The sequence below is a fragment of the Trifolium pratense genome, linkage group LG2 (genome assembly GCF_020283565.1).
Source record: "Trifolium pratense cultivar HEN17-A07 linkage group LG2, ARS_RC_1.1, whole genome shotgun sequence".
Classification (NCBI taxonomy): domain Eukaryota; kingdom Viridiplantae; phylum Streptophyta; class Magnoliopsida; order Fabales; family Fabaceae; genus Trifolium; species Trifolium pratense.
The window spans coordinates 35,085,467-35,109,175 of NC_060060.1; the positions used below are offsets into that span (position 1 = coordinate 35,085,467).

Sequence of the window (23,709 nt, forward strand, 5' to 3'; positions counted from 1 at the left end):
GTATTAAAAAAGAAAAGGTGCTTTGCATGCAGGCTCCCAAGGAAGAAAAGATCAACCACCAGTTTGTATGATTCTTTCTGGGTAATTGGTCTTGGTCCTCTTATTTATATTTATCTCCTCTCTTCTCTACTTACACGCTAATGCCTTTTGATTTTTTCGAAGCCCTCTTTTGTGTAAGTGGATTGTGTCAAAATAAATTGTTTAATTTAATTACTGTCTCTTTGGAGTTTAATTGAATACTTACTTAGTGATTGTTTTCTTACTTCATATTGCTCACACATACGTTCAAAATAATTTGGTTAAATTGCACTTTTGGCCCCTTAAGTTTCAGAAAATTGCGATTTTGGTCCCCTATATTTCAAAATAGCACTTTTGGCCCCCTAAGTTTCAGGAAGTTGCAATTTTGACCCCCTATGTTTCAAAATAGCACTTTTGACCCCCTAAATTTCAAAAAGTTGCAATTTTGGCCTCCTATGTTTCAAAATAGCAATTTTGGCCCCCTTATGTTTACTCCTTTTGCAAAATGGAAGTTCAAGACACTTTTCTAAATCAAAATGACATAACAAATCAAGTCATTACATATATGAAGTCATTACATAATTAAAAAGACATAACAAAAAGCACGAAGAGTTTTCAATTTCCATTGTTTCCTATTTTTGAATTTGGAATTAGTTTTTTTTTTTTTTTTTACGTATAGTGAAAAATCCTTTTGAATAAACGTCACGAAGTATTTGGTTAATTCTTTAGGATTTGAGATTATATATGTGTGTTAGTGAAAGAATAAATTTAAAGCATGTGACTTCTTCCTTTTATTTTTTTATTCTTTTAGTTTTTTTAATTATAAGATAACAAAAAAATGTTGACGTGGCAGCTGAGTCACTTAAGTGACTTGCCACATCAACTTTGACTCGATCAAAATCGACCTTTTGCAAAAGGGGTAAAGATAGGGGCCAAAAGTGCTATTTTGAAACATAGGTGGCCAAAATCGCAACTACTGAAACTTAGGGGGCCAAAATTGCTATTTTGAAACATAGGGAGCCAAAATCGCAACTTTTTGAAACTTAGGGGGCTAGAAGTGCTATTTTGAAACATAAGGGGCCAAAATTGCAAGTTTCAGAAACTTAGGGGGGCAAAAGTGCAATTTAGCCAAATAATTTATAGTTTACACATTTTAGTTATTGGTTTTTAACTAGTTTTTTATATATATATATATATATATATATATATATATATATATATATACAATCATTAATAAAATGATCTAAACCCACTTGGATTGGTCTAGTAGTGTTGTCTTGGGTTCTTAGAGTATGCTTCTAAAAAGGTCTCAGGTTCAACTTCCTATTGTGCCAATTTTGGTGGATCAGTCCATACAGAGCAAAAAAAACTCTGGTTTTAAAATGGGACTTCCGCAAGTGGGTGATGTGATTGGTCTCCTGACTCCTCGGATACCGAGTTTTTAATAATAATAATAATAATAATAATAATAATAATAATAATAATAATAAAATGATCTAATTTCTCCCTCCCTTGATTATCTTGGTGCTCAACCATCTCTTAAATTAGCGTCTTTAAGCAATGAATTTAATTATTATTTTTTTTGCTTTTTTGATAAATTAAAATTTAGAATGAGGGAATGATGCATCGGTATAAGACAGAAAAGACCCTAGAACTCTTATTGTATTTACAAATGTAAGTACATTTATCTCCCTTCAAGAGCATTAACAGGTAAGAACGCCGATCTTTCGGATCTAAGATTTATCCTTTTACCACTAGACTAAACTTTGGAGTTAATTTTTTTGTTGGTGTGGTAAATTTAGATTTATATATCAATGACTCAATGGTTAGAATATGATGTTTATGTGCACAACACAACGTTTTGGTTCAATTCACAACCATTCCTGAATTCAAACTCTAATTATGCATATAAAATATTTCTATCAATTGAGTTATTGTCATGGAGATAAGATTTACACATTTCTAAAGGTACACATTTCAAACTCTAATGATGTTTATGTACGAGAATACAATAACCCCGTAAAAAAACGAAAAAAGAAGATACACTGTTATTTTCCGAATAAGATATATTTGTAGTATTAAGAATAAAAAAGCTTTGGACTTGAAAATTATTGAGCCGCCTCACTCATGCACCTACTACTGCCTAATGTAGTTCTGATCTGATCCTCTCGTCACTCTCATCATCAAAATCACGAATGCTAAATTCATGTTGCAACTTGCAACTATGTTTACTTTGTCAAATCAATTACATTCCAGTAGACATTGGTTGATTAATTAAAAGAAGATAAAACAAGGGTAATTTGTTTTCATCATGTAGTTTAGTGACTAAATATTCTAACCTTAAGTAAATAAGTTGAGAATCTCATGTTCAAACCTCAAACATTCGCATATTATTCCTACCAACTGAGTTATGTTCACGAAGATACTTTATAGTAAAATTTTAATCGAGGGTTAATTTGTTAATAATTTAAAAATCATATTATATTTTCTCCCTCCCCTTACCTCTTCTTCCTCCCCCATTCCACATCAACAACCAAACCCCACCACCAACTCTTTATAAATAAATCAACCCTCTCATATCCCATTTAACAAACCCCTTTGAATTTGTTCTCCAAAAACCATTAATTTGGTCATATCACAAATTTGGTCTCTCTAATATTCTTCTACAATATCAAGACGCCAAGATCAACTAATTACAGAATCTACACAAAGCAAAGGAAAGAAAAAGATCATTAGCAATTTATTAGCACCATAATTAATTTGATGTCAATGGCTAGCATGTTGAGGCTGGCGTTGGCCTTATGTATTTTAAGCAGCGTGGTTTTAACATCCTCAGCTCAAACATGTAAAAACCAAACATTCTCGGGCAACAAAGTGTTCACAACATGTCGCGATCTTCCACAATTAACCGCGTACCTTCATTGGTCATACGACCAACCGAGTGGCAAACTAGACATAGCATTCATACACCGAGGAATAACATCAACAAACCGGTGGGTTGCTTGGGCCATCAATCCAAGCAACACCCTTGAACCAGCCATGGTTGGAGCTCAAGCTTTGGTTGCTATTCCACAATCAAGTGGAAGTCCAAAATTTTATACTTCTTCCATTGCAGACACTAGAACACAGTTGACAGAAGGAAGCATTAGTTATCCTGTTTCTGGTTTCTCTGGCACATATCAGAATAATGAGGTTACTATTTTTGCAACTTTGACTCTTCCAAATGGAACAACCTCTATTGTTCATGTTTGGCAAGATGGAACAACCACTTCTGATTCTACTCCTCAAGAACATAGCCATGAATCTTCCCACGCAAACTCTAAGGAAGTCTTGGATCTTGTTTCTGGTACTTCCCAGGTTGCAAGTGGGATTGGTTCGCGTCAAAGAAGAAGAAACGTAAGTACCTAATTTTTAAAGGTTCAATTGATATATGCACTAATTTATAAGAATTTTTACATTTTCAATAACTCATAACCATTGAATCATTAAAAATATTAACTAACAGGATTTACCTAAAAGTAATGCAAACAATTTAGTTTTTGATTGGTTGACACTGCAAAAAGTTTTACACTGATTATTACAATCCTTGATATTAGAGAGTATTGTTATGCGGCTTCAAATTATTAAATTACATCTTGTTCGGTGTTTGTGTTCGTGCTTTATAAATACGAATGATTCTTTGTTTGGTTGGTCTTTGAATTTGATTTATTATTGTTTTTAATTTTCCAGACACATGGAGTACTGAATGCAATAAGTTGGGGAATCTTGATGCCAACAGGAGCAGTAATAGCAAGATATTTGAAGGTGTTCAAATCAGCAGACCCAGCTTGGTTTTATCTCCACATAACATGTCAAGTCTCTGCATACATAGTTGGATTATCAGGATTCGGTACCGGTCTCAAGCTCGGTAGTGACTCGGAGGGTATTGAATACGACACACATAGAGCACTTGCTATTGTTCTTGTAACCTTCGCAACACTTCAAGTGTTTGCGCTGTTTTTGAGGCCAAACAAAGACCATAAATTGAGATTTTACTGGAATATCTACCACCACCTTGTTGGATATGCAACCATAATCATTAGCATTGTGAATGTTTTCAAAGGGTTTGAAGCCTTGGGAGATTTTGTAGGAGATCGTTACAAGAATTGGAAGCATGCTTACATTGGTATTATTGGTGCTTTGGGGGGTATTGCTGTCTTTTTAGAAGCTTACACATGGATGGTTGTCTTGAAGAGGAAGCAAATAGAGAACAAGACTTCCAATGGTGTTAATGAAGCAAATGGTGCTAATGGTTATGGTTCTAGGCCATAGTGAGTGTAGGAATGATGTGTAGAAAAATTATATTGGATTTTCTTTTCTGTTATTTTTGTGTCTCTTTATTACTTTTAGACCCCTTTGTATATTTTGGATACTCCAGCTTCTTCTTAAGAGTCTCAGTTTTGGCTTTTGAGGTAATTCTTTCACAGGATATTTACTTTTAGGGGTGTGCTTTTGTGTGTGAGCTATATACACTGTATTTAATCTATCACTTTATATTTCTTCAGATTTGTATTTATTAATTTATTTTTTGATTTATATCTTACTCTTTCTACATTCCTTGGAGTTTCAAATATCATTATAGTAACGTTATTTGGGAGCAACACCTTTCTTAGGCTTGTGGCAAAACAAAAGACAGTGATTTTTTATTTACCATGAGATTTGATACTGACAAAGTGACAAAGTGACAAATACTTCCAAAAGCAACTACAAATTAAATTTTATTCCTTGAATTTAGACTAATTTTAAAAAAAGATTAAATCAGATATCAAACTACATCATCTTCAGTTATACTAATTTGATTTGTTTGACCAACTAAATGTGTGAATCAACTGAAATTGAATCAAACAACAAAGCAAGAAAAGTTCAAACAAAACCAATTCATTATCTAATTACTTCAATTTTTAAAACATTATATTTTGATGCCAATTAGAGGTTAATTATAAAGACTAATAAAAAGTTAGTGTTAGACGTTGAAGCATACAGCTCAAATCCTCTGTAGGAAGATACGTTTAGGTACACATCGAACCATCTTCAATTGGACTGGTCAATATTATTTGATAGTTTCTCTTCCCACCCCCACGTTTCTTTTCTACCCCAAAAAACACAGAAAACTTCAAACTATATATTCCTCTGCGCGAGAAGAGAAACTTTCATATTATTTTCTTCTCTGGCATACAATTATCTTCAAACTATATATTCCTTTGTTCCAAACCAATTGTATTTGATTGTATATTTAATCATTAAGGTTCACAGTATGTTATGAGAGTTCGTAAACCAAACAAGAAAGAGACGGCGCATGCCAACTCATTTCATGATGGATGGCTAACAACTACTTGCCATTTTTTTACATATTTCTTCCAAGTTGTTGATTTTAAGATAATACCAACTACCAAAAGACTCGATCATGCAATATTAAAAAACATATAAATTGAAAAAGGAGTTATAATATAGTAATATAATAATATGGAAATTAACAAGGCATGGTCAAAAGACGATGATGTTTCTTGGTTGCCGGCTCAATAGGCCATATGTGAATGGAATCATTCTAAAGCCAGTTGCATTATTAAATATGTGTCATTCTTGAAAGAAAAAACACTGCATTAAACTAATAATTTGGTAAATAAGAAAGCAAGAGAATTAGAAAAATGATTAAAGTTATTCATGTCACACAAAGCATTCTGACAAAAGGAAAATGAATTGGATGAAGATAATGCTAACGAGTGTCCTTAAGACATTGCTCAGAGAATTAAGGGAGATATCTTTTGTATAAAAAATTATGTATTTATTACCTTGACAAGCGTTTTGACTTGTATTTACGGGACAAAATTTACTTTTATTGATTCCTTTAACAATGTCTTTATAAGGCACTTGTTAGCACGACCTATTAAATTAAGATAGGCCAAGTTAACATGTTAATTTGATTAATGACTAGTTTCTCACTTGGTTTGGCACAGAGCATCCGCAAAGGGCATCCTTCAGAAAAAGATTCAAAGCTGCTACATGCTGAGATGATGTCAAAATCTGCACCAGACCTAAAGCAAATGAACCATTAGATTTTGATGCAAGTATACAATCTTTTAAATATAGGGATTAATTTTCATGCAGTGACAGTGTATATTTTTTAGAAAATGCATCCAATCAATGTGCAAAAAAAAGTGTCACTGTCACCGTATATAAATGAAATCCTTAAATGTAAGTGGAAGTTTGTGTTTTATATAGTTCCGTATGAATAAAGATAGCATATAATAACAACTTGCCACATTCACATTGCATGCCCATCCTTGTAATTGTTGTTGTTTTAAAATCTTTAAGTTATAGATAAATAGAATAAAAAAGTTCTTTTCCAAAACATCACTTAAAAGTTCAAGGGGCATAAGGAATAGTTTAAATACACCAAGTACCTTACAATGCAAACACTCTAGAGGGTGTGGATCCTCTCCCCAGATGTAACGGTGCAGCAAAGCGAGGTAACACTTTTTGACACATGAAAAATTTGCTGCACAATGCTGGATGATGTAGGGGATCTAGGCTCCACTCTAGAACAACAAAAAATATTCTATTGTAAGGTATCCAAATTAAGTCATAAGACCTCCTTTTCATTTTTATTGTGCTTATTGAGAAATACAATTGATGTTTTAAAATTTTGAAGTTATAGATAAATAGAAATAGAATAAAAAGATTGATTCCCAAAACATCACCTAAAAAAGTTAAAAGAGACAAAGGGAATAGTATAAATAAACCAAGTACCTGACAATGCAAACAGTCTAGCCTTCCACGTGCAATTCTGCCAAGGTTCAACACTCAGATAGTTTCAAGTAATCAAGAATACAGTATTCACTTGTGTTCGGGATATCTCACGGTGTACCCTGGCAGAGAGGCTTTGTCAGAAAATTTTGTAAGCCCTTATTCCCATCCTCACCCTCAGTATATCCTCATTTCTGCACAGTAGAATATTTATTTTCTGCTTCGTTAGCACAATACAATTCCAAAACAGTAGCATGAAGCTGGTTCCTATCACCAGATTGATTCACAGCCTTTCTTCATGGCTTCATGGTATGATGGTCCAGAAAACAAAGCTTGTAACTCAAAAGCCGTGTTGCAATAACTTAAAAAATTGAACATACAAGCAACAACAGATTATGTGCAATGCTCATCGGTTCAGAAGGTTGCCAGGAAAACATAAAAGATATCTAACTTGCTGAAACTAACAAGCAGTGTGATTCTTTTTTATACTTTCCTTGGGTCTCTCTTTGTAACCAACTATATCCCAGAGGTTTTTTCATTCCCTTTTTACACATCAACTTCTTAACTTCTTCTGTGTGCTCCCATTTATCCTTTGATGCATAGGTGTTTGCTAGAAGAACATAATTTCCAGAATCCGTAGGGTCAATCTCAAATAGATGTCTGGCAGCAGTCTCGCCCAATTCCACATTGCCATAAATCCGGCAAGCTGCTAATAAAGAACCCCAAGTTGTTGCATCAGCACTAGCTGAATTCTCCTTTATGAGACTGTATGCTCTTTCCAATTCCCCGGCCCTGCCAAGGAGATCAACTATGCAAGTATAGTGTTCAGGTAAAGGCACAATATCATACACCCCAGTCATAATCTGAAAAAATTTACAACCTTCTTCAATTAGACCTGAAGCACTACATGCATTGAGGACACTAACGAATGTAACTTGGTTTGGCTTTAAACCTTCCTGCTGCATCTTTAAGAAAATATCTATAGCATCTTCTGATTTCCCATGTTCAGCAAAAGCTGCAATCATTGCACTATAAGTATACAAATCTCTGCTTCTCATTATACTGAACTCCCTCCTTGCTAAATCTATATTTCCACACTTGGAGTGCATGTGGATCAATGCATTGGAAACAATATGTGTCCTTTCTGATATAAAAGAACAATAGGTTCCAACCAAACAAACGGACAAAGGTTAGCCAATCGTTTTTTACCTAATAACTGACATGACAATTAAAAAAAAAAAAAAACAAAGAAAAGAAAATAATAAGGATGGACTTACGACAAAAACCCTCCTCGATATCACATGTTAATGAGTTAGACAGTCTAATGTCCCTAAGTTGAGCACAAGCTGATATAGCACCCACCATTGCCACCTCAGTGATTTTAACCTTTGCTTGTCTCATTTTCTCATACATCTCAATAGCTTCCTTTGCATATCCATTTTGGGCATAACAAGCCAGCATTGCAGCACAAGTTGATGGATCCCGTGACACTGATATTTCACCAAATATCCTTTTGGCTTCACTCACGTTCCCTAACTTCCCATACCCGGCTATCATTGCAACCCATGTGACCTCATTCTTGCCACTCATGACATCATACAATTCCTCGGCAGCTTTCATGTCTCCACAGTTTGCATACCCGGCGACCATAGTGGTCCAAGTAAAAGAATTCCTTTCCCCCATGTTATCAAACAGCAACCGTGCATCAACCATCCTCCCCACCTTGGCATATCCACAAATCATAGCCGTCCAGGCAACAACATCTCTCTCAACCATTCCATCAAACACGTCACGCGCATCACACACATAGCCACATTTTGCATACATGTCAAGTAGTGCAGTTTGCACAATCTTGTTTCCAATAAACCCCGACTGCATCACTCTTGCATGCACTTGTTGCCCTTCAACCACAGCAGGGACACGCCCGCACGCATTGAGAACTGAGGAGAATGTGAACCCAGATGGCAAAATCCCACTTTGGTGCATTCTAGCGTAGGTGGAAATACAATGGCGAAAATGGGTGCGATGGGAAAGGAATGCTCGAATGAGAGAAGTCCATATGAAGCAATTGGAGCAGTTTGGCATTGTATCAAACAGTTTGTGGGCATAGCAAAGATTGGATTTTTCAGAGCTAAACTGAAGAACCCGGAGTAGCAGACTATCGAAAAAGTGATGAGGTGGTTTTTGAGGGAGGAGTTTGAGAAAGAGTGCATGAGTTTGTTTAAGATGAGCAATGGTTTTAGCAGAGTTGAGCAATTGATTTAAAGGAATGTAAGAGAATGTTGAAGTGGTGATACTCATCATGTTGTACTAAGTTTGGAAGACTGTGTTAGTTGAAGGAAATATCATTTCGGTATCAAATTCAAAACATAAAACGACAAAAGTGTACTTTTGAGGGAGAATCACTGCCAGAAGGCAGGCAAACATTAACGTACAGTAGTACTGTAAGTAAAAAAAAAAAAAAAAAAACATTAACGTAGTACTGAAATACTGTCGGTAGTAAGTGTACTTTTGAGTTGGATGTCATTGTCAGAAGCTTAACAATATCATGATAAATTTCAAGACTCAAAGTCTCAAACCAAAGTAGTAATACAAAAAGTATTCATTTACTTGATTTCAAAAATGTATATTTGTTTTTTTTCCCTATTATAATGTCAGTAATTATGAGAAAAAAAGTAACACGGTTTTTCTATAAATTTATTGTTACAACATTTTTTTAATACAACATTTATTGTTACAACATTTTTTTAATTATGTGAATTTTGCGAGGCTTAAACTAAGATACTTATTGTATGAACTTTAAATGGGAGTACACTTGTGCATGGTGATGAACTGCATTTTGCTTTATAAAGTCCCCCAAACTTGTTGCTCTCTCTCATAACAACCCTTTTGTAGAATCATCATCGGTTCACTCTTCTCCCTCTTTCTGCAACTCCGCATTAAAATTCACATCTAAAGCCCCCCTTTCATATCAAAGAATCATCATCAACCATGACGCGTCCTTCGTTTCATTCAGTTTTTTGCATCTTGAGCTTCATAGTGTTGTAAGATGAAAAATGGAGTTTGAGATTCGCGGTGTTCCTTTCGCCATCAGAGATTTGTCGTTCATTCGCTCACCAAAGATCCGTTGTACCTAGATGTGAAGCAAATCTAGGGTGAAGGTTGGAATTTTGCGACTTCTTTGTGATGAAATGTTGAAACGAGTATTTTGGGTTGTAACCGGCTTTTAGAAATGGGTACTGGTTTTTTATTTTTTAACCAAAATGGTTATGAATCAGTTTTTCTTTAAAATAATTTGGCGCTTCTCCTAAACCAGTTTATTTGCACACCCCGAACAGGGTATTCTCCTGCTCCCATCCCAGCCACACCCAAAGGAAACTCCAACCTACTCAGTTTTGCAACTCTCCTATGAAACATCTAAAAAGCATGCAAACGTTTCAGTGTAAACTGCACTTCAGAAGCTCAAGGAGCATCATACAGAACTTAATATAGTTTAAACTGCACTTCAGAAGCTCTGTCTTACACTATGAAACGTTTGCATGATTTTTATATGTAAACTGCACTTCAGAAGCATCATACAGAAGCTTAATATAGTTTAAACTGCACTTCAGAAGTATCATACAGAACTAACAATAAATTAACCCTACAATTTGTAGATGGTCAAATTTGGCATAACCTGGTGCAATTTATAATCCTGAGTTGCTAAGGTAAAGCTTTCTAAACACCAAGAAAGCCATATTTCTACTGTATGTATCTCATTTTAGCAATTTATTAATCTACTAAATTTACAGAACCAAAATAAAATTATGAAAATGGAAACAAATCTCAACTTAATGAAGACTAAAAAGAACTGTAAAAAATAGTCAATCGAATGAAATGAAATGGCGCAATGCAACTTGCTATTTCACACGATATGGAGCTCAAGGATGGTCCCTACTCCCTGGGTTCAAGAGCAGCAACTTCCTTCATAACTTGAGCTTTGTCAGCTTCAAATTGTTCATCCTCTGAAAATCCCAATAAACATGCAATGTCGGAAGATGATACCATTGAAACAAATGTAAACTGTTGACAAATAATATCAGATCATTTACCTTTATCGATTTTCAACTCGCCCAACAATCTTAGAAGCTTGCTTCTGTTCGCAACAAGTATGCCAATGATATCAGGTGGTTTCCTTTGGTTGGCAACAAATAGCTGTTACGAAAAGAACACGTTAATACAGAGAATCAATTTTTGGGATGGAAAAGGTTAAGAATAACAGTTTCAACATGTATAATTACGTAATTAAGTAATTGTCGTACCTTGAAAACATGAAATGCTTCTATCTGTATACTCTTGCTTGACTCCTGCAGAAAGATATCAGCAATAACCCATTAAAATCATGTGTAAACATATAATTAACTGATGAACTTTCTATTCAATATTAAAATGCATGCTCATCAGAAACCTAATGTTGACCATATAAGGGTTAAATTTTTAGTGATCATTATGCCTGAACAGACAGGCTAGAACAGTAAGAACCTGTAAATAGGTTGCTAAGTATTTGAATGAAACAAAATACATTTTCCAATGCTTATAAGTTATAACAAATTCATACTTCTATATTATCGAAACAAAAGATGTTTTGAAGTTCAACAAAACTATCCCCTTCCCCCCCTTTTTGCGTTTCGACGGGTAAGGAGACAAGCAAGGCAGGAAGACAAGTGGTGACACAAGAGACATATATGAAGTTATACAGTAAGGAACATACTCTCAAAAGATTCATTAAAATCCTTAAGTTTTCTCTGGAGCTGACATATCTTGTCATTACAGCTGCATTTGAACGATCAAGTAACATATCTCCCAACAACTGTAAAAAGAGAGAAAAACATAACTACATATCAATTTAACAAGAAACACTATGAGAACAGCACTAGTGCATTGGCTTGCCTAATTCAATATTCTCACAGACAAGATAAATGCAAAAAACACACACCATACCTTCACAGCTTGACGCCTTGTAATATAATTGGAAGATTCCAGTAGCTTAGAGTTATAATCAGCAAAAAACTGAAAAGGATTAACAATAAAAACAAATGAGTTGAGATAAATCAAATACAAAATATTTGCAAGTAACGGAATTGTTTGGTTTCTGAGAGAAAGTCCAAGGGAACATATTAAGAGGAAAAATGTAGAAGGAAAAAAGAATTGAGTTTTTTAGTTGTTCGGAAGGGAAAAAATGAAAGGAAAGAATGCTAAATTGTTTGATTGGTATAAAGTGACAAGAAAAGAGTATGTAGGCGAAATGACGTAAACAATTAAAAGTTCATATGGTTAATTATTAAAGAAATAAGGTTATTGTGGTAATGATAACAACTACATTTTATGCAGCCTTTTCTCATGCTTTTCGTCCAAAAAGGACGGAAACAATTTAACGCGTAGGCCCTGTATATTATTCCATTCCCTCTGTTGTATGTTGCAAACCAAAATGCAGAATAGATCTCAATTATTGTGTTTTTATTTCTGACATTTTCTTTCCTCTCGCTTTCGTATGTTCAAACAAATACTAAAAGTGCCCTCACCAGCACCAAGTTACTAACTATATTAGTCTATTACTGTAAGAAGCTTCACCAATTGAGCATAGCACCCATGCTAGGAAGAGGTGGGACAGACAAAAAGTGGCATGTCAATAGACAAGCATATAAACTATAAAGGAAAATATTTTCTAACTAAATTGAGTTGTACGGGGACCTACCCATTCATAATTCTTGGAAAGAAATTCGGCTACAGTAGATTTATGTCTCGTCATGAGTTCCTGCAATAAAATCACATGTTATGATAACAAACTATGTGGAGAAGATTGCACGACACCGAAACTAATAACTACCTTAAAAGTTGCCGCAGCATCTGCGGCTATGTCAAAATTCGGAAGTTGAATGTAGTCAAAAAACTTCTTCATATCAGGTGATTCCAGAACATATCTGGTAAAAAACAAATACTTATTGTGTAAGTCACAAAAGTTGAGCTCAAAAGAAATAGCATACGTATGAAAATTGTAATCTTTTGCCGATCTACGGTCAAGATTTTTGAATGAGCGAGGTGTAATTACATGCAAGTATATGAAACAATAGCATTTATATGCGACTTTTAAAACATGAAACAAATCCAACGTGAATTAAAACATTTATCAAAATGATTGTATTTCCGACGGAAAACGACAATTATTTTTAAGTTTGAAATCACATAAAACACAAAAAAGAAATTATTTTCTCCTTTTTCATTACTTGGCAACTAAAACAATTCATCTAGAGGTGCAATTATGCGGAAGTATAGGAAGCAATAACATTTATAATATGACTTTCAAAACATGAAACTAATTTAACATTTTAAAACCTTGACCAAAATGATTGTATTTCTGACAGAAAACGACAATAACTTTTACAGTAAGTTTGAAATCACGAAAAACACAACCGAGAAATTATTTTCTCCTTTTTCCTTACTTTGCAACAATCTGATGTCTTATGCACTCTCTTAACATTGTACCATAGTGCAAAGCCATCTCTGGGTTGTCATAGCTGAAAAAATAACAATAATTAGTCAACAGCATGCTAGAATCAATTTCAGAAAAAGTAAAATTTCACAAGAAGCGCAATAAAAAGCAGAAAGTCGTATGCACATAGTCATATGAACATGACTAACTAATTTCCACACAATATTCAGCAAATGTTTCAAAATTAGATTCGAATTTCAATACATTTATTTGGTCAAGCCGAAGAATTCACCAACAAACTATAAGTCAAACATAAAAAATAAAATTAAAAAAAAAAAAACAAAATGTTCATCCAACAGTTTATTGTTTTTCGACAAAAAATGTTCATCCAACAATTCTTTACCTAGATATCAAAATATCCATAATATCCATATTTTTCTCCAAGTAATCGGATGCAATCAGCCTGGATTGAACCTGTTGTCTCTGTAGATTAGCAACAACTTGAGTAGCATCTTTCCTAGCCTGCACAACCCCAAAATCTCAATATAATAAAACACCAAAAATTAAAAAAATAAAATCAGCCATATGATCAAAAAATTAGAAATTTCATATCATATAATCTGAAATTTCATAACTACCTCCAAATTCAATTTTGGAAGACACTGAACAAGAAGTCGAAAAGTATTATCGTTAAAAAACTCTTGAGTCAACTGTGAACAAGCTTCAGGAACTGGTTCAGCTTCACTATTTCCATACAGAATTGTTTTCAGCTCCCTTAAATTCTTAAACAACTCGATCAACTAGTAACATAAGAATCATCAAATCAAACAGAAAATTCAGAAATCGGAATCAAAATAAAAAATAAAAAAAAAAATGAGAGAGAATTGATTGAAATTGAACCTTGTCATTATCCCGTTTGTTATTATCGGTAGAATTTTGGAGAAGACGAAGAAGATCTCTAGTGTTACGAACAATGTCAGAAGGAGTTCGAGGCTTAGGCTTGAAGAGACTCTTTGATTCAGCCGGAGGTGGAGGTTCGGAATAAACCACCACTTCCGATGAAGAGGCTCTTCGAAGCCCCTTGGGTTTGGAAACGCAGGCACCTATTTTTGCAGAATCTGATTATATTAATTTGATTGCGTTAGGGTTTGTGATTATCGATCGAGAATGAATAATCGGTAATCGTTTTGTTCGTTTACGACTATGCTGTTTGCTGGCTTTTGCTGTTACTCCAGAATCATATGATCAAACTAATTGTTTTTTCGTTGTTGTGTCAAAAAAAAAATATTGTTTTTAAATTAATTAATTAATTACAGCAATAATTGTTTTTTAATTAATTAATTGATTTACTACTTTTTATTTTCTTGGTTTTTTGTATTTCCATTTTTGTCCGTAATGTCTGTTTAGTTACCGGTTCGCCGATTTCTATACAAATACAAAAAAACAAATATATTCAATAAATAAATTGTTGCCAAAATTAGGAATTACTGTAGTTTCTCCAATTGGTAAAAGATATTCGATTCGATTTAGTCTCATGATCATAGCTCAGTTGGTAGGAACATCGCATATATTATGTATGAGCCAGGATTTGAATTCATTCCGACACTCAATTTATTCACTTTTAAGGTCAAATTTTTAACCACTAAGTTACTAAAAAAACAAATATTCGATTTACGTCAAAAAAAAACAATAAATAAATTTTATTTTTATTTTTAATTGGATTATGCAATATTTCGTAAGTTTAAGGTTCGGAACATATTGGTCTTTTTATGTTTATTTTTGTTCTTAAAGTGTTCCTTTAAAGACTTTGACTAACATGAAAGACTTATTATTATAACGAATACGAATTTTAAGACTATTGTTTTTAATAAATTGGTCTTTTAGGTCATAAAACTTTTTGTTCTCTCAAGATATTTCATCTTCTTTCATTAAAAATGATGATTGTACAATGTTAACTTCCTTTAACATAAACTAACATTGTTAAACCTCAAATTTGTTATCATCCTTCATCACAATGTTGATGAATTCATACAACTAAAGTTTTGCAATTTTGATAAGAATATGAACATAGTCAAATGAATGAGATTTTGTGATATTGATATGAAGACGAGTGGCGGTGAGAAAAATAAAGTGTGGTTCTGATCACGACATCCTACCAAATATTTTTTACATTTTTATCAGTTGAGTTAAAACTTGTGGACCAATTTCCGAGTAATTAAAATGCATAAAAATGTCGATATCATAAGAGAAATGACTTTATTCGTGATTATGTATTTAAATATTAATTTTTGGTGTTTAAAATGTAAAAAATCGTGATTTATGTGTGTTTGGATTGTGTGGGTCTTCATCCAGGTCAAATTGATTTGTTAGAAGCTAGAAGGTGAAATTTAAAAAAGAAAAGGAAAACAACTTGTTATTATAATCATAATAAAATTTATGCATAGATATAGTCCAAAACACCATCTTTTATTATATAATAATTCATAATCGGTTTACATGTAAATAATGTTATAATGTCTTAGAATCATCAACATTTAATAATTTAATCCTTAAGAGGTACAAAGGAAGTGAGGTTCCTGAATTGCTGCCTCTCCAACACAGCAATATTATATTTGTTACTGTCGCTAGCAGAAATATTAAGGCAGTAGATTATTCCATTGACAATTTTTGTCTCACCACTGATGACTTTTTCCAGCTTAAGGTTCAAACCGGTTTGCTTATCATGCTCAGTAACAGCGTAGTTGGCAATTTCAGTCACATGTGGGTCATCTATATTCTTGATGGGGGTCCAACCACCTAGAATAGCTTGGTTTCTCACCGCCGTAGAGGCCAACAAAACAATAAAGAGAAGAATAGCATATTGAAGACTCATGATGCTCAAATTGTAATTGTTATCTTTCAAAACTTCACAATTTTATGTTGGTGTGGATTAACCTTGACCGGTTGTGTTCTTATTTATATTGCATACAAATTATATTAAGTTGACAAGTGGCATTTCGTAATTTGACTAACTAATATTTTATTCGGAATACAATATAAAAAAAAAAACATCTCAAAAATCAAATGTAGCTTGTCAAAATTTTAGACTAAATACATTTGAATATTTTTTGACCAAAATTAAATGCATTATAAGATATATTTTTTACTATATTTCATTCTCAAATAAATAAGAATGAGTGTGGTCAATAATATTATCTTTGACCAATAATATATTTACTATATTATAAAAAAGAATGACTTTGGTCAAAAACAAAAATAATGACTACTAACTGTAATATATGAAATATTTTATGTCAAATTCAAATCTAAAAATTTATTTTTCCTAAAAATATAACAAACTTTTATTTAGTTCCTAAAAATAAAAATGAAATGTTTTCATCCTCTCGAAATTTTATGTTTTATTTTTAGTCCCTAATGATTGATTGATGTTCAATTTTTTGGGTTATCATGATATTGGTACAAAGTTTCCACCACCATTAATAATAATCAATCTATATCAGTTGGTAGGGACATCGCATATATTTTGCATGTGTCGGGGTTCGAATTCCGGACACTGTACTGATTCAATTTTAAGGTAAAATTTCTAACCACAAAGCTACTAGACAAAAATAAATTTGATTTACGTAAAAAAAAATCAATAAATAAATCTTATTTTTATTTTTAAGTGGATTATGCAAAAAAAAAATTGTTTACAATGAGTTTGAGATCAAACTCAGGACCTATAGCGTACTACCCAAACTCCTCACCACTAGATCAAACCTAGTGGCTTGGATTATGCAATCTTTTGTTAGTTTAAGGTTCGTAACATATTGGTCTTTTATGTTTACTTTTTGTTTTTAAAGTGTTCCTTTAAGATTATTGTTTTTAATAAATTGGTCTTTTAGGTCATAAAACTTTTTGTTTTCTCTAAGATATTTCATCTTCTTTCATTAAAAAAGATGATTGTACATTGTTAACTTCCTTTAACATAAACTGACATTGTTAAACCCCAAATTTGTTATCATCCTTCTTCATGATGTTGATGAATTCATAAAACTAAAGTTTTGCAATTTTGATAAGAAGATGAACACAATCAAATGAATGAGATTTTGTGATATTGATATGAAGACCAGCGACGGTGAGAAAAATAAAATGTGGTTCTGATCACGGCATCCTACCAAATATTTTTTATATTTTTATCGGTTGAGTTAAAATTTGTGGACCAATTTTCGAGTAATTAAAATGCATAAAAATGTCGATGTCATAAAAGAAATGACTTTATTCATGATTATGTATTTAAATATTAATTTTCGGTGTTTAAAATGCAAAAAATCATGATTTATGTGTGTTTGGATTGTGTAGGTCTTCATCCAGGTCAAATTGATTCGTTAGAAGCTAGAAGGTGAAATTTAAAAAAGAAAAGGAAAACAACTTGTTATTATAATCATAATAAAAATTTATGCATAGATATAGTCCAAAACACCATTGTTTATTATATAATAATTCATAATCGGTTTACATGTGAATAATGTTATAATGTCTTAGAATCATCAACATTTAATAATTTAATCCTTAAGAGGTACAAAGGAAGTGAGGTTCCTGAATTGTTGCCTCTCCAACACAGCAATGTTATATTTGTTACTATCGCTAGCAGAAATATTAAGGCAATAGATTATTCCATTGACAATTTTTGTCTCACCACTGATGACTTTTTCCAACTTAAGGTCCAAACCGGTTTGCTTGTCATGCTCGGTAACAGCGTAGTTGGCGATTTCAGTCACATGTGGGTCATCTATATTCTTGATGGGGGTCCAACCACCTGGAATAGCTTGATTTCTCACCGCCGAAGAGGCCAACAAAACAATAAAGAGAAGAATAGCATATTGAAGACTCATGATGCTCAAATTGTAATTGTTATCTTTGAAAACTTCACAATTTTATGTTGGTGTGGGTTAGCCTTGACTGGTTGGGTTCTTATTTATATTGCATACAAATTATACTAAGTTGGCAAGTGTCATTTCATAATTGGACTACCTAATATTTTATCCGGAATACCATATAAACAAAAAATATCCCAATAGTCAAATGTAACTCGTCAAAATTTTAGACTAAATACATTTGAATATTTTTTGACCAAAATTAAATACACTATAAAGGATCTATTTTTTATTATATTTCATTTTAAAATAAATTAGAATGATTGTGGTCAATAATATTATCTTTGGCTAAAAATTGAACTCTTGACCACATGATTAAGGTGAGGGGACCAAAACCCTTTGCAGTTGGACCAATTTATTGCTGGTCAATTTATGCTCTTTTTTTTTTTTTTGAAACAAGAAATTTATGCTCATTTTAATGTTAAAGTTATGACTTTTTTATGTTAAAGATGGGTCTATGTTATATATCTATCAATTATATCTTGTCTATTAGAAACCAAAAACAAAATAGATTTTTTTTTTAGATGAAAACATGTCATTTTTATTTTTAAAAGCTAAAATATTTTTTTTATATTCACAATGAAAAAACTTGTTTAACTAAATCACTAGGTTTAGTCTAATTGTGATGTCTAATAGTGAGGAATTTAGATAGTATATAAAAGGTGCTAGATTCGTTCCTCTACTCCGTTATAAAAAATAAAATAAAAACTTGTTTAACCCTAAATTCTACGAGGAGTTTTGATTTAATTAAGTAAAAACAATATGAATAAAACATTGATAATATAAGTTATATAAAAAAATACAATGTTAATGGTACAGTGGGAAAAACTAGCTTCAGACTAGGTAAAATGTAGTGTTGATGCTGCTTTCGTTAGTCGCTCTAGGAAGATTTCGTTGAGATTGTGCTTTCGGGATAGTAGTGGTCAGTTCATGGCTGGTATGACACAATGACAGTAGATTGTGATGTCAACTTTAAAAGGAGAAGCATGTGCTTTACTTTTAGCTATGAAAGAAGCTAGACATAAAGCATCAGATCGAGTTCAATTTGAAAGTGATTCGAAGTTGTTGTGTGATGCTATTCACATGAAGCGTAGAGGCAATTCATAATTTCTTTTAATTGTTAATGATATTGTTATTTTTATGTCATCGTTTCTAAACTTTGAGGTTAATTAAGTTTATTAAGAGGCAAACGAATTCAGTTGCTCATACCCTTGCTAGGGCGGTCACTTCTTATACTAGTATTCATAGATTTGAGTCTATTTTCTTATCATTTTAACTACACAAATTGAACTCAGCTAAATGGCAATTTTTGACACATGTTAATCACACATCCAATCTGCCAAATTCCTAGCTGGAAAATTTTTAAAATTTTTGCTTCTTTTGGCCATGATTTTGAATTATCTTTCCCTCCAATTCATCTGTTCGCTTATTGGGCCTAAAGCAAGAGTCCAGTCCAACCATATTAACCAAGCCCGGTCCGGATTGTGCAAAATAATAAAAAAAACGCATGCGGGCAAACAAAGACAGCAGAATAGCAGAGTTATGTCGTTTTCATCATACATGTGCTCTCTGAATTCATCTTCTCCTTTCGGCTGTGAACTTTGAAACAATTTTCAAATCAAAAGTCTTCAATCCCTTATCCATGCAACATCTACTTCTCACACTGTCAAAGCTTAAGAAATTCCATTTTAATCCCTTATCTCTCTTCAAATACTCCTCTAATTTGGGAATTTTTTCTCATGTCTTTACAAGATGAAAAACCCAATGTTGAATAATACCCATTTTATTGATTCATTCTCTGTTGATTTTGCAGGTTTGGTCAAGGCGCATGCAGTTTGGATTTCCCTCCAAAGGGATAAGATCAGATGAATAGGTAAAAGGTAACTTTGAATTTCAATTTCAGATTCTCCCGCCTTAGGGTTTAATCGATTTATTCATTTTATAATTGAAATAGGGTTAGAGGTTTTGTCTATTTAAGCAGGTATGTAGTTTATTGTCTCCGCTGCACCAAACAAACTATATTAAGCAGGTATGTAGACTTGAACTGTATTGGAGTTTTTCGTTAATTATTTCTTCCAAACCCTAATTTAAATTTTTCTTTACCCATCCCTTTTCATGTCTCTCCCTCTCACTATTTCAAATTTCCAACCATATTTGATATTTTAATCAATGGTTATGGCATGAATAGGAATTTTCGACACCTGCTGCATTTTGGCATGTTGGTTTTTGTTTTTTTCATTAAGATTTACATAAATAGATCTTTTGTTTCTTTTTTAGGAGATTTAGAAGAAAGGAACATGAGTGGCGGCCATGGAGTTGTTCTTAAGAAAGGAATATATTTTATTTTTATTTTTCATTTTCGATTTCTATTTTATATTTTTGCCTAATTTGTTTTTGAATTGCAATTTTTATTTCTGATTTTTGCATTTTCCTCTCATTTTTTCCTTTCTTCTTTCCAGGTAACTCTAGAGGTTTTTGGTTGATGCTGTGAAGAGAAATGGTTTAAAGGTATATTTTCATAGGATATGGTTTTTAAAAATAGGATGACTGATTAGTGAAAGAGTTATTAGAACACTATTGTTCTTATTTCAAAACATTCAATTTTTTTATTTCATTATTAGGATTATTTTGAGTAGTACCATTCTAGAAAAATAAATTGAACCAGAGATGTTAAGCCGGAAAAAATTCAAAGCATGAAATTTCATATTCAAATGACTAATATTCTTATGCTAAACTTATCAACCCAATGATAACAAAGATTTGTCCTTTATAATTCATTTTATCCCTCTCTTCTTTCTCACTCATTTTGATTTTCATTATTGCAGCACAACCCTATGTTTATACTCATTTTGAGATGCAATTTTATTTTATTTTCTTAAGTAGCTTAGTAGTATGGCGATTAGTCATTTTCCTATTGACCGTTGGGTAGTGCTTTTGGTGTCAAGAGCAGTTTCAATGAAAACTTGCTGGTTTACGTAAGTAAAATTTGAGATTGAAAGCAACATCTACAATTTATGTGCATTATTTTATTCAAACATTAGTTGCACAATGGAAATTTTGAATGGACTGTGTAGTAGCAAACTTCTCACAACCCTGCCTCTGTTCACTCACACTGATGACTCTAGATTTCTATTTGTTAACCTTTCGAATTTTGTATTTTTCTTCTTCCAAACCCTAATTTTAGTTTTTGTTTACCCATTTATTTTCCTTTCTCTTCATCTCACTATTTCAAATTTCTGACCATATTCGATTAATGACACGTGAAGGAGCTTTTGACATCAACAAATTGATAATTTCACCGCTAAATCCTATTCAGATGAAGCTAAACAAAAGTTAAGATTGTAAAGTATTAGTGTTTTTGTTTGTTCATTCTGTTTTTTCATTTAGATTGGAATAAATTGATCCGTTTTTCATTTATAGTTTATTTTTGGCTATACTCATTTATTGTTTCAAATATGTGCTTTATCAGTTATGATTTTTTTTTTTTGCTGAAGCTGACTGAAATCAGTTATGACTTTTATGTTTTAGATTTAATTTTTTTATTGTGAAAGTGAGCACTCACAAAGTGTTTGAGGAAATGTCTCAATATGAAAAACTGATTGCTTTGTGGTCTTATTTTTGTAGTTTTATTTTATGACTTTTATCTTCCACTTAAAGAGACACTACAATGGATACATTAAGAAGGAAAAGCAAGTACAACAGTGGAAATAGGATCAGCATTGTCACTGCTAGGCTCTATACCTATTGAAGGTAAATATGTTAACTTTTATCATTAATCTTATTCCAATGCCTATGGAATAACTCAGAATGTTACGGATAATGATAAGTTGTGATACTGTAATTGTTGCAGAAGCAGTGATTTTGGATTTAGTAGGTTTTAGTCTATATGATGTGATGATTAGAATTAATCTGTTAAGAAGCAGTAGGTTTTAGCTGAGTTGAGTTTCAACAATCGTTAAGAAGTAGCTGAGTTTGAATTTTAGCTGAAATAATTATTTGTTAGACTTTATTGACCCTGTCAAAATTACCAGTCCATTTTTTCAGAAAACTATAGAAGAATAAGAGAAAATATTAGCTGAGTTTGGATCTGTTTTGGATCAAGTCAACAAACAAATATATTTGAAATGATTTTCAAGCAAATTAGAGAATTAGAGAACTGTCTGCATCCTTCCCTTAGCATTCAATTTCCATCAAATGACACTAGCTATAGCTTCACATTGAATAAGTGTCAAAAGTAGTGATTGGTCATACATATGCAGAACCTAAAATTCATTGAAACTATAAAGATCTGCATTGTACATACTGTGCTTGCCACAAAGAAATTTATATCATGGGGGCTGAGTTGCCTCTAACGTGATCAAATTTTAGTTGTTTAGTCACTTTGATTTTTCAGTTGCAGTATCCATTTGCATATAGAGCTTTTGTTTTAAATATTTAGAAAGGTAGGCCTCATGTTAATGTCTTTATGCCAGCTTTTATGCTTCTGTCCTATCATATAGCTTCAGTTCTTCATTGTAGCTTACCTTCAATATTTGTATTCATATCAATTTTTGTTTGAACAGGGTATCCTTCGCCACAAATGTAGAGGCCAATATCTCGAGTCAAATAGGACCACAATGAACGACAAAGATCTTCCTCAAGAGGATTTGAAGTCGTTGGATTCAAGCTAAGGATCTCCAATCAAGCGGTGTTTAAATATGAGACGCATCATTTCTATATATCTCTAGAATACATAGGTTATTATTTGTATCAGCATAAGTTTGTTTGGTTGGTGAGAGTTATATACATCTTGATTAATATTGTTTCATCCCAATACATATTGTATGTAGTATAAATATCTTTAATAAAAAATATGAAAGCTTTAATTTGTTTCCCTGGTGTATGCATATTATATTGGAAAAGTAATTGTTATTCTTTAGGAAATTATACCCTCTTTTAAATGTGAAAGCTGTTGGTTATATATAGGAATACAAGGAAGTGGAAGACAATGAGAGAGTGAATAATGCTTAGTCAACCAAATTTGGTTAAATATTAACTTTATATTTAGAAAAAAACACAATGACGTCCCGGAAGGAAGGATTATGTTTATGCATAAATCAACTTTGTTAAATATTATAGAGGGATTATGATATCATTGTTATGTAACTTTATGATAATTAAGTTTCAAGTTTTATATTTAGAAAAAATACGGGGGCATCCCGAAAGGGTTATGTTTATGCATATATCAAGTTTGTTAATATTATAGAGGGAATTTTTGTTGTCATTTGATTGAATATAGTTATTTGTACTATATACTTCCATTAAATCTTAAGAATAACTAAAAACTATATCATCTAAATTGAGGAGTGAAACTAAGAAACAAAATTTTGACATTTAATTTTATCACAAATTTATGTAACATTTGCAAATTAAAAATTATGTATGAAATTACTAAAAATTGGTGCTTCCCGTGCGTTAGCACGGGCACTAGAACTAACATATATATATATATATATATATATATATAGGGGTTTTCTAACTTAG

General features: G+C 32.4%; 5 protein-coding genes and 1 long non-coding RNA gene across 12 annotated transcripts; 2 read left to right on the forward strand and 4 right to left on the reverse strand.

The window, feature by feature from the left end:
• Positions 1 to 2,534: 2,534 nt before the first annotated feature.
• On the forward strand, positions 2,535 to 4,561 carry LOC123908122 (cytochrome b561 and DOMON domain-containing protein At4g17280-like). Its single transcript, XM_045958661.1, has 2 exons — positions 2,535 to 3,414; positions 3,748 to 4,561. Exons 1-2 carry the CDS (start codon positions 2,782 to 2,784, stop codon positions 4,327 to 4,329), a joined length of 1,215 nt encoding a protein of 404 aa, XP_045814617.1. The 5' UTR covers positions 2,535 to 2,781; the 3' UTR covers positions 4,330 to 4,561.
• Positions 4,352 to 9,394, reverse strand: LOC123908121 (putative pentatricopeptide repeat-containing protein At5g37570). 2 transcript variants are annotated; one of them, XM_045958659.1, is made up of 4 exons: positions 8,079 to 9,394; positions 6,805 to 7,945; positions 6,459 to 6,593; positions 4,352 to 6,089 (listed from the first exon to the last, which is right to left on the reverse strand). In XM_045958659.1, the coding sequence occupies exons 1-2, from the start codon at positions 9,103 to 9,105 to the stop codon at positions 7,248 to 7,250; spliced, it is 1,725 nt and encodes a 574-aa protein (XP_045814615.1). In that variant the 5' UTR covers positions 9,106 to 9,394; the 3' UTR covers positions 4,352 to 6,089; positions 6,459 to 6,593; positions 6,805 to 7,247. The 2 variants fall into 2 exon arrangements, with proteins under 2 accessions (XP_045814615.1, XP_045814616.1); XM_045958660.1 differs by lacking the exon at positions 6,459 to 6,593 and having other exon boundaries at positions 8,079 to 9,249.
• A 1,026-nt stretch (positions 9,395 to 10,420) lies between these two features.
• LOC123909762 (putative MO25-like protein At5g47540) lies at positions 10,421 to 14,542 on the reverse strand. The gene is made up of 11 exons (XM_045960650.1): positions 14,171 to 14,542; positions 13,909 to 14,070; positions 13,674 to 13,792; positions 13,281 to 13,355; positions 12,668 to 12,761; positions 12,536 to 12,595; positions 11,782 to 11,850; positions 11,552 to 11,650; positions 11,103 to 11,147; positions 10,893 to 10,995; positions 10,421 to 10,805 (listed from the first exon to the last, which is right to left on the reverse strand). Exons 3-11 carry the CDS (start codon positions 13,700 to 13,702, stop codon positions 10,735 to 10,737), a joined length of 645 nt encoding a protein of 214 aa, XP_045816606.1. The 5' UTR covers positions 13,703 to 13,792; positions 13,909 to 14,070; positions 14,171 to 14,542; the 3' UTR covers positions 10,421 to 10,734.
• Positions 14,543 to 15,812: 1,270 nt separating this feature from the next.
• LOC123911352 (cysteine proteinase inhibitor 5-like) lies at positions 15,813 to 16,160 on the reverse strand. Its single transcript, XM_045962761.1, has one exon. It carries the CDS (start codon positions 16,140 to 16,142, stop codon positions 15,813 to 15,815), a length of 330 nt encoding a protein of 109 aa, XP_045818717.1. The 5' UTR covers positions 16,143 to 16,160.
• A 1,654-nt stretch (positions 16,161 to 17,814) lies between these two features.
• LOC123905568 (cysteine proteinase inhibitor 5-like) lies at positions 17,815 to 18,144 on the reverse strand. Its single transcript, XM_045955227.1, has one exon. The coding sequence runs from the start codon at positions 18,142 to 18,144 to the stop codon at positions 17,815 to 17,817; it is 330 nt and encodes a 109-aa protein (XP_045811183.1).
• Positions 18,145 to 19,710: 1,566 nt separating this feature from the next.
• On the forward strand, positions 19,711 to 23,058 carry LOC123909600. 6 transcript variants are annotated; one of them, XR_006809971.1, is made up of 5 exons: positions 19,711 to 20,215; positions 20,464 to 20,694; positions 21,012 to 21,518; positions 21,811 to 21,936; positions 22,749 to 23,058. It is a non-coding gene; the product is annotated as an uncharacterized LOC123909600 (long non-coding RNA). The 6 variants fall into 6 exon arrangements; XR_006809972.1 differs by having other exon boundaries at positions 20,646 to 20,694; XR_006809969.1 differs by having other exon boundaries at positions 19,714 to 20,215; positions 21,453 to 21,518.
• The last annotated feature ends 651 nt before the right edge of the window (positions 23,059 to 23,709 follow it).

Bases quoted from the DNA above. Each gene is read 5' to 3' on its own strand.
- LOC123908122 (XM_045958661.1), top strand. From the start codon at position 2,782: ATGTCAATGGCTAGCATGTTGAGGCTGGCGTTGGCCTTATGTATTTTA. The intron at 3,415-3,747 runs GTAAGTACCTAA...TTAATTTTCCAG, and splicing joins CGCGTCAAAGAAGAAGAAAC to ACACATGGAGTACTGAATGC.
- LOC123908121 (XM_045958659.1), bottom strand. From the start codon at position 9,105: ATGATGAGTATCACCACTTCAACATTCTCTTACATTCCTTTAAATCAA. The intron at 7,946-8,078 runs GTAAGTCCATCC...CTTTTATATCAG, and splicing joins TATCGAGGAGGGTTTTTGTC to AAAGGACACATATTGTTTCC.
- LOC123909762 (XM_045960650.1), bottom strand. From the start codon at position 13,702: ATGGATATTATGGATATTTTGATATCTAG. The intron at 13,356-13,673 runs GTAAAGAATTGT...TTATTTTTTCAG, and splicing joins ATGGATATTTTGATATCTAG to CTATGACAACCCAGAGATGG. The intron at 12,596-12,667 runs GTAGTTATTAGT...ATTTTATTGCAG, and splicing joins ATGCTGCGGCAACTTTTAAG to GAACTCATGACGAGACATAA.
- LOC123911352 (XM_045962761.1), bottom strand. From the start codon at position 16,142: ATGAGTCTTCAATATGCTATTCTTCTCTTTATTGTTTTGTTGGCCTCT.
- LOC123905568 (XM_045955227.1), bottom strand. From the start codon at position 18,144: ATGAGTCTTCAATATGCTATTCTTCTCTTTATTGTTTTGTTGGCCTCT.